The following is an 8,143-nucleotide window of genomic DNA, read 5'->3' as shown; positions in this document are numbered from 1 at the left end:
TTCCTTCCTTCCTTCCTTCCTTCCTTCCTTCCTTCCTTCCTTCCTCCTCTTTCTCTTCCTCTTCGTCTTTCTCTTTCTCTTTGGCTTTCTCTTTCTCCTTCTCTTTTTCTCTTCCCCCTCTTCCCCTTCCCTTCCTCTCCTTTCTTTTTGTTTTTCAGACAGGGTCTGGCTCTGTCACCGAGGCTGGAGGGCAGTGGCACAATCATAGCTCACTGCAACCTCCACCTCCTGGGCTCAAGTAATCCTCCCACCTCAGCCTCCCAAGTAACTGGTACCACAGGTGTGCACCACCATGCTCATCTAACTTTTTAATTTTCTGTAAAGACAGGTTTTACCATGTTGCCCAGGCTGGTCTCAAATTCCTGAATTCATGACTGGGCGTGGTGGTTCACGCTTGTAATCTCAGCACTTAGGGAGGCCAAGGTGGGTGGATCACCTGAGGTCAGGAGTTTGAGACCAGCCTGGCCAACATAACAAAACCCCATGTCTACTAAAAGTACAAAAAGTTAGCTGGATATGGTTGCGGGCACCTGTAATCCCAGCTACTCAAGAGGCTAAGGTAGGAAATTCGCTTGAATCTGGGAGGTGGAGGTTGCAGTGAGCCAAGATGATGCTACTGCACTGCAGCCTGGGTGACAGAGGGAGACTCCATCTCAAAAAGCAAAAACAAAAACTTCAGCATCAGAGTCCACTGGATTAAAAATAATGAAATCTGGCCAGTTGCAGTGGCTCACACCTGTAACTCCAGCAATTTGAGAAGCCAAGGCGGGCAGATCACATGAGCCCAGGAGCTCGAAACCAGCCTGGGCAACATGGCAAAACCCCATCTCGACAAAAAATACAAGAAAACGGGTTGGGTGTGGTGGCTCTTGCCTTTAATCCCAGCACTTTGGGAAGCTGAGGCAGGCAGATCACCTGAGTTCAGGCCAACATGGTGAAACCCCGTCTTTACTAAAAATACGAAAATTAGGTTGGCATTGTGGCACGTGCCTGTACTCCCTCCTACTCAGGAGGCTAAGGCATGAGAATCGCTTGAACCCGGGAGGCAGAGGTTGCAGTGAGCCAAGATTGCACCACTGCACTCCAGCCTAGGCAGCAGAGCAAGACTCTGTATCAAACAAACAAACAAAAAAAAAAACAAGAAAACAGTAGCTGGGGTCGGGCACGGTGGCTCATGCCTGTAATCCCAGCACTTTGGGAGGCTGAGATGGGTGGATCAAGAGGTCAGGAGATCGAGACCATCCTTGCTAATACAGTGAAACCCCGTCTCTACTAAAAATACAAAAAATTAGCCAGCCTGGTGTCAGGCACCTGTAGTCCCAGCTACTCAGAAGGCTGAGGCAGGAGAATGGGGTGAACCCAGGAGGCAGAGCTTGCAGTGAGCCGTGATCACGCCACCGCACTCCAGCCTGGGCGACAGACAGCATGAGACTCCGTATCAAAAAAAAAAAAGGAAAAGGAAAAAAACAACGAAAAGGTAGCCGGGCATGGTGGCATGCACCTGTGGTCCCAGCTACTTGGAAGGCTGAGGTGGAAGGATCCCTTGAGCCTGAAAGATTGAGGCTACAGTGAGCCATGATCGCACCACTGCACTCCAGCCAGGACTGCAGCTCTGGAGCAACAGAGCAAGACCCTGTCTTTAAAAAAATCCAAAAATACGCCGGGCGCGGTGGCTCAAGCCTGTAATCCCAGCACTTTGGGAGGCCGAGACGGGCGGATCACGAGGTCAGGAGATCCAGACCATCCTGGCTAACACGGTGAAACCCCGTCTCTACTAAAAAATACAAACAACTAGCCGGGTGAGGTGGCGGGGCCTGTAGTCCCAGCTACTGGGGAGGCTGAGGTGGGAGAATGGCGTAAACCCGGGAGGCGGAGCTTGCAGTGAGCTGAGATCCGGCCACTACACTCCAGTCTGGGCAACAGAGCGGGCGTATGTCTTATCTAAAAAAAAAAAAAAAAAAAAAAAAAAAAGCAAAAATATAAGAACAAAGTACAAGGGTCATATGAATTCTGGGGTCTGGCATCATTGGAGTCTTTAGTGTCCTGAGAGTCATGCGTGGGCTTGGGCCGCAGGTGCAGCGTGAGGCCCTGTTCATGAAGAGTGAGCGACACGCGGCCGAGGCGCAGCTGGCCACAGCAGAGCAGCAGCTACGGGGGCTACGGACCGAGGCGGAAAGGGCTCGCCAGGCCCAGAGCCGGGCCCAGGAGGCTCTGGACAAGGCCAAGGAGAAGGACAAGAAGGTGGGTGCGCCCTCTCCCACACCCAGTCAGGGAGGCATTCACTCAGCAGAGGTTGGGGACAGTCTATGAAGGTCCCCGCTGCAAGGGCCTTGGAAAATCAACCCATTTTCCAGAAAGGAAACTGAGGCTCAGAAACAGAAGGGGACCTGGTTACAGCCTCTGATAAGTCAGACACACAGAGGCTGTTGTTCCAGCTACTAATTATAACCACAGTTACTTTTATTTTATTTTATTTTATTTATTTATTTTTTGAGACGGAGTCTTGCTCTGTCGCCCGGGCTGGAGTGCAGTGGCTGGATCTCAGCTCACTGCAAGCTCCGCCTCCTGGATTTACGCCATTCTCCTGCCTCAGCCTCCCGAGTAGCTGGGACTACAGGCGCCCGCCACCTCGCCCGGCTAGTATTTTGTATTTTTTAGTAGAGACGGGGTTTCACCGTGTTAGCCATGGATGGTCTCAATCTCCTGACCTTGTGATCCGCCCGTCTCGGCCTCCCAAAGTTCTGGGATTACAGGCTTGAGCCACCACGCCCGGCCCTTATTTTATTTTTTAATTTGAGACAGAGTCTCGCTCTGTCACCCGCACTGGAGTGCAGTGGCATGATCTCGGCGCACTGCAACCTCTGGATTCAAGAAATTCTCCTGCCTTAGCCTCTCGAGCAGCTGGGATTACAGGCACGCGCCACCACGCCCAGCTAATTTTTTTATATTTTCAGTAGACATGGGGTTTCATCATGTTGGCCAGGCTGACCTCAAACTTCTTAGCTCAAGTGATCTGCCTGCCTCAGCCCCTCAAAGGGCTGGGGTTACAGGCATGAGCCACCGCATCTGTTCCTACAGTTACATTTATTTTTTATATACTTATTTACTTTTGAGACAGAGTCTCGCTCTGTCGCCCAGGCTGGAGTGCAGTGGTGCGATCTCGGCTCACTGCAAGCTCCGCCTCCCGGGTTCACACCATTCTCCAGCCTCAGCCTCCCAAGTAACTGGGACTACAGGCACCTAACCAAACCTGCCTGGGTAATTTTTTGTAGTTTTAGTAGAGACGGGGTTTCACCATGTTAGCCAGCATGGTCTTGATCTCCTGACCTCGTGATCCACCCACCTCAGCCTCCTAAAGTGCTGGGATTACAGGCGTGAGCCACCGCGCCTGGCCCAGTTATATTTATTGAGTGCTTTCTGCATGCCAGACCTTATGGACTAGATGCATTTAATCACATCCAGTTCTCATAGGACAGGTGCTTTTATCATCCCCATTTGAGGAAACGTAAGCACAGAGGGGTGAAGTCACTTTCCCAGGGTCACACAGCCATGCAGTCTTTCAGCTGGGTTTGTACTCACGTTCCCACATTCCCATGTTTTCTTCCTAAACAATACTAATCATGATAACAGCAGCCTCCAGTTGTTAGATTGGGAATTTTTCACACATTACCTTTGTTTTTTTGTTTGTTTGTTTTTTGAGACAGAGTCTCGCTCTGTCGCCCAGGCTGGAGTGCAGTGGCGTGATCTCGGCTCACTGCAAACTCCACCTCCGGGGTTCACGCCATTCTCTTGCCTCAGCCTCCCCAATAGCTGGGACTACAGGCACCTGCCACCACGCCCAGCTAATTTTTTATGTATTTTTAGTAGAGATGGGGTTTCACCATGTTAGCCAGGATGGTCTTGATCTCCTGACCTTGTGATCCACCCGCCTCAGCCTCCCAGAGTGCCAGATTACAGGTGTGAGCCGCTGTGCCTGGCCTCACACGTTACCATTTTTAATCTTCCTGCAACTCTAAAAGCCAGAAAGCTTTTTTTTTTTTTTTTTTTTTAAGACAGGGTCTCACTTTCTCGCCCAGGCTGGAGTGCAGTGGCACAGTCTCAGTTCATTGGACCCTTGACCTCCTGGGTTCAAGCGATCCTCCTGCCTCAGCCTCCTGAGTAGCTGGGACTACAGGTGTGTGCCACCACACCTGGCTAATTTTTTTGTTTCTTTTTTTGAGAGAAAGTTTCACTCTGTTGCTCAGGCTGAAGTACAGTGGCGCAATCTCGGCTCACTGCAACCTTGCCTCCTGGGTTCAAGAGATTCTCCTGCCTCAGCCTCCTGAGTAGCTGAGATTACAGGCATGCACCACCACACCCAGCTAATTTTTGTATTTTTAGTAGAGACGGGGTTTCACCATGTTGGCCAGGTTGGTCTCGAACTACCGACCTCAGGTGATTCGGCCTCCCAAAGTGCTGGGATTACAGGTGTGAGCCACCATGCCTAGCCTGTTTTGTTTTTGTTTATGTTTTTGTTTTTTTGTTTTTGTTTTTGTGTTTTTTGGTAAGAGACAGGGTTTCAAACGCCATATTGCCCAGGTGGTCTCAAACTCTTGAGCTCATGGGATCTGTCTGCCTCAGCCTCCCAAAGTGGTAGGATGACAGACGTGAGCCACTGCACCTGGTTTCAGAAAGTATTTTTGTCCTCATTTTTCAGATGTGTAAACTGAATCTTTTAAGAGATGAAGTTAGTGGCTCAAAATCACGCAACATGTCACTGGACAGGAGATGAGACACCCGGAGTCCCAGGCGCTTCAGCATAAAGAATGACCCAGCCTCGACTCACTGTGTGACCTTAGACCAGACACTTCACCTCTCTGAGCTTCAGTTTCCCCCTCTAAACAGAGGGCAAAATTGCAGTAAGGATGATGGTTTTATCTATAGCCTGGTTTCTTCCCCTGCGCACTGTGGACATCGAGGCAGGATCGTTTCCTGGGCTGGGGCTGTCCTGGGCATTGGAGGGGACTGAGCAGCGTCCCTGACCTCCACCCACTCCATGCCAAGAGCTCCTCCAGGTCGTGTTGTCCTCACACAACACCCAGGGTCCCCTTGGGGGGCACAGTTGCCTCAAGTTGAGAACCCCCGATGTATAGTAATAATAAGGCCCTGCATTTATTGAGTGCCTACTGTTGACCAGGCCCAGTTTAAACTTAATCTCTGTGGAGGATCACAGCTACTACTAAGTTAAGAACTTGGCCAGGCGCAGTGGCTCACGCCTGTAATCCCAGCACTTTGGGAGGCCGAGGCAAGTTGATCACCTGAGGTCAGGAGTTCGAGACCAGCCTGGCCAACATGGTGAAACCCCCGTCTCTACTGAATATATAACCATTAGCCAGACGTGGTCATGGGCACCTGTAGTCCCAGCTACTCAAGAGGCTGAGGCAGAAGAATTGCCTGAACCCGGGAGGCGGAGGTTGCAGTGAGTGGAGATCACACCACTGCACTGCACTACAGCCTGGGTGACAGATCACAGCTCTTATCTCAAAAAAAAAAAAAGACAAAAACAAAAAAAACGTGAAAACCAATTTTAGCTCGTGGGTTGTATAAAAACAGGCTGTGCTGGTAACCATAAGCATCCATCTAAAATATAAATAAATAAATGAAATTAAAACAGGCTGTGGGCCAGACGTGGCGCTCAGGCCAGAGTTTGCCTGGGACAGGACCTTCCCTCGAAGGCCTTTATCCCTGGCCTCTTCCTGTGGCTGCAGAGAGGTCCTTAGCCCCCAGCCCTGGGCCCAGGGTGATGGCTGACAGCACCCGCACCCCCAGATCACAGAACTCTCCAAAGAAGTCTTCAGTCTTAAGGAGGCCTTGAAGGAGCAGCCGGCCGCCCTGGCCACCCCCGAGGTGGAGACCCTCCGTGACCAGGTGAAGGATTTACAGCAGCAGCTGCAGGTAAGGGCCGGGCCGGGCAGGGGCCGGGGGACCATCAGGATGGAGGAGTCCAAATATTTACCAATCAGCACAGCGTGGGTGGGGATCCCAGGAGAGGGGCTGGGGTGGGTCGGTGGGGTCCACATCACATGCACGGTGCGGCCAGGAAATACTTCCTTTATTTCTTTTGAGACAGGGTCTCACTCCGTTACCCAGGTGGAATGCAGTGGCACAGTCTCGGCTCACCGCAGCCTCAGCCTTCCGGGTTTAAGCAATTCTCATGCCTTAGTGTCCTATGTAGCTGGAATTACAGACACGCACCACCACACCCAGCTAATTTTTGTTTTTTATTAGAGACGGAGTTTCCCCACGTTGGCCAGGCTGGTCTCAAACTTCTGGGCTCACATGGGCCTCCCAAAATGCTGGGATTGCAGGCATGAGCCACTGCTCCTGGTACCCACTCCCCCCTTTTTTTTTTGGACACAGGATCTTACTCTATCATGCTGGAGTACAGTAGTGCAATCATAGCTCACTGGGCAGCCTCAAACTCCTGGCCTCAAGCAGTTCTCCACCTCAGCCTCCCAAAGTACCTGGCCATATTTCCATATATATATATGTAAAAAGACAAAAATATGTATAGATATAGATAGATTTTTTGAGACAGTCTCACTCTGTCACCCCGACTGGAGTGCAGTGACGTGATCTTGGCTCACTGCAACCTCTGCCTCCCAGCTCCCAAGTTCAAGTGATTCTACTGCCTCAGCCTCCTGACTAGCTGGGACTATATGTGTGAGCCGCCTTGCCTGGGAATTTTTTTTTTTTTTTTTTGAGATGGAGTCTTGCTCTGTTGCTCAGGCTGGAGTGCAGTGGCACAATCTCAGCTCACTGCAAGCTCCGCCTCCCGGGTTCAAGCGATTCTCCTGCCTCAGCCTCCTGGGTAGCTGGGACTACAGGTACCCACCACCATACCCAGCTAATTTTTTGTACTTTTCGTAAAGACAAGCTTTCACCATGTTAGCCAGGATGGTCTCGATCTCTTGACCTCATGATCCACCCGCCTCGGCCTCCCAAAGTGCTGGGATTACAGGCGTGAGCCACTGCGCCCGGCCAGTTTTTGTATTTTTAGTAGAGACAGGATTTCACCATGTTGGTCCAGGCTGGTCTTGAACTCCTGACCTCAGGTGAGCCGCCAGCCTCAGCCTCTCAAAGTGCTGGGATTACAAATGTGTGCCACTGTGTCCGGCCATCTTTTCATATTTTAGCAGTCGCCCATCAAAATACAGGTGTGGGGTGCAAAGGGCACTTGTTGGTGTGTTTTGCTCTGTGGGGGAAGGTGGTCCTGTTCTTCTGAGCACCCCTCCCTCATACCTACAGGAAGCTGCCAGGGACCACTCCAGCGTGGTGGCTTTGTACAGAAGCCACCTCCTATACGCCATTCAGGTGAGTGGCCCAGCTCCCGGACGCCCGGGTGGCTTTGGGCAGGCCGCTATTGCTCTCTGGGTCTCAGTTTCCCCTTCCGTACAGTGGGAGGCTGGTCCTGGGGAGAGGCTCGTTGCATGTGGAAGCCACACCTGTGTGCATTTCCCTCCTGGCTGGCTTGGTCTTTGGGAGTGGTGGAGGGGCCTGGGACAGCCGTCGGGGATACACTCAGGGTCCCCCTCTACTCCCCGCACCCTAGGGCCAGATGGATGAAGATGTGCAGCAGATTCTCAGCCAGATTCTGCAGATGCAGAGACTCCAGTCTCAGGGCCGCTGAGAAAGGCCAGGGCCAGTGGCTGCACTGACCACACCACGCAGACCGGCTTCACTTGGCCCCATCCGGACCCATGCACTTGGAGACCAGCCTGGGTCCCTGCCCGACCGTCCCCGGCTGGCTCCATCGCCCCACCTGGTCTCTGCACGCAGGCACTGGTCAGTCTGGACCCGGGGCGTGACGGCCCCTCCCCCACCACCGGAGAATCTGTGAGTCCCTGTGTCCTCCACATCCAGACGCTTCTGTGAGTCCCTGTGTCCTCCACATCCAGACGCCAGCCCAGGAATAAAGGCATTCTGTGCACAGGAGCAATGCGTGCCGTCTGGTTGCTGGGCTTCCACTGCGGGGAGGGGAGGGGGTGGCCCAGAAAAGGAAGCACTCACACCCCTCCCCACCTACCCCACAGCACAACAAATCAACCATCAGGATAAACCCCAACTTTTTTCTTCCTTTCCTTTTTTTTTTTTTTTTTTTTTT

The 8,143-nt window shown here is 52.1% G+C and overlaps 1 protein-coding gene across 6 annotated transcripts in view; it reads left to right on the top strand.

Moving 5' to 3' along the window:
• ANKRD24 (ankyrin repeat domain 24) overlaps nucleotides 1–7,962 on the top strand; it is a 44,469-nt gene extending 36,507 nt beyond the window's left edge. For all 6 annotated transcript variants that reach the window (XM_026455508.1, XM_026455510.2, XM_026455509.1 and 3 more), the window contains 4 exons: nucleotides 2,074–2,241; nucleotides 5,809–5,934; nucleotides 7,288–7,353; nucleotides 7,592–7,962. In XM_026455508.1, the coding sequence (XP_026311293.1) occupies nucleotides 2,074–2,241; nucleotides 5,809–5,934; nucleotides 7,288–7,353; nucleotides 7,592–7,669 (438 nt within the window). In that variant the 3' untranslated portion in view covers nucleotides 7,670–7,962. The remainder of the gene's footprint in view (nucleotides 1–2,073; nucleotides 2,242–5,808; nucleotides 5,935–7,287; nucleotides 7,354–7,591) is intronic.
• The last annotated feature ends 181 nt before the right edge of the window (nucleotides 7,963–8,143 follow it).

Source organism: Piliocolobus tephrosceles, chromosome 21, assembly GCF_002776525.5.
Source record: "Piliocolobus tephrosceles isolate RC106 chromosome 21, ASM277652v3, whole genome shotgun sequence".
Lineage (NCBI taxonomy): Eukaryota > Metazoa > Chordata > Mammalia > Primates > Cercopithecidae > Piliocolobus > Piliocolobus tephrosceles.
This window is presented reverse-complemented; position numbering and strand designations above follow the sequence as displayed.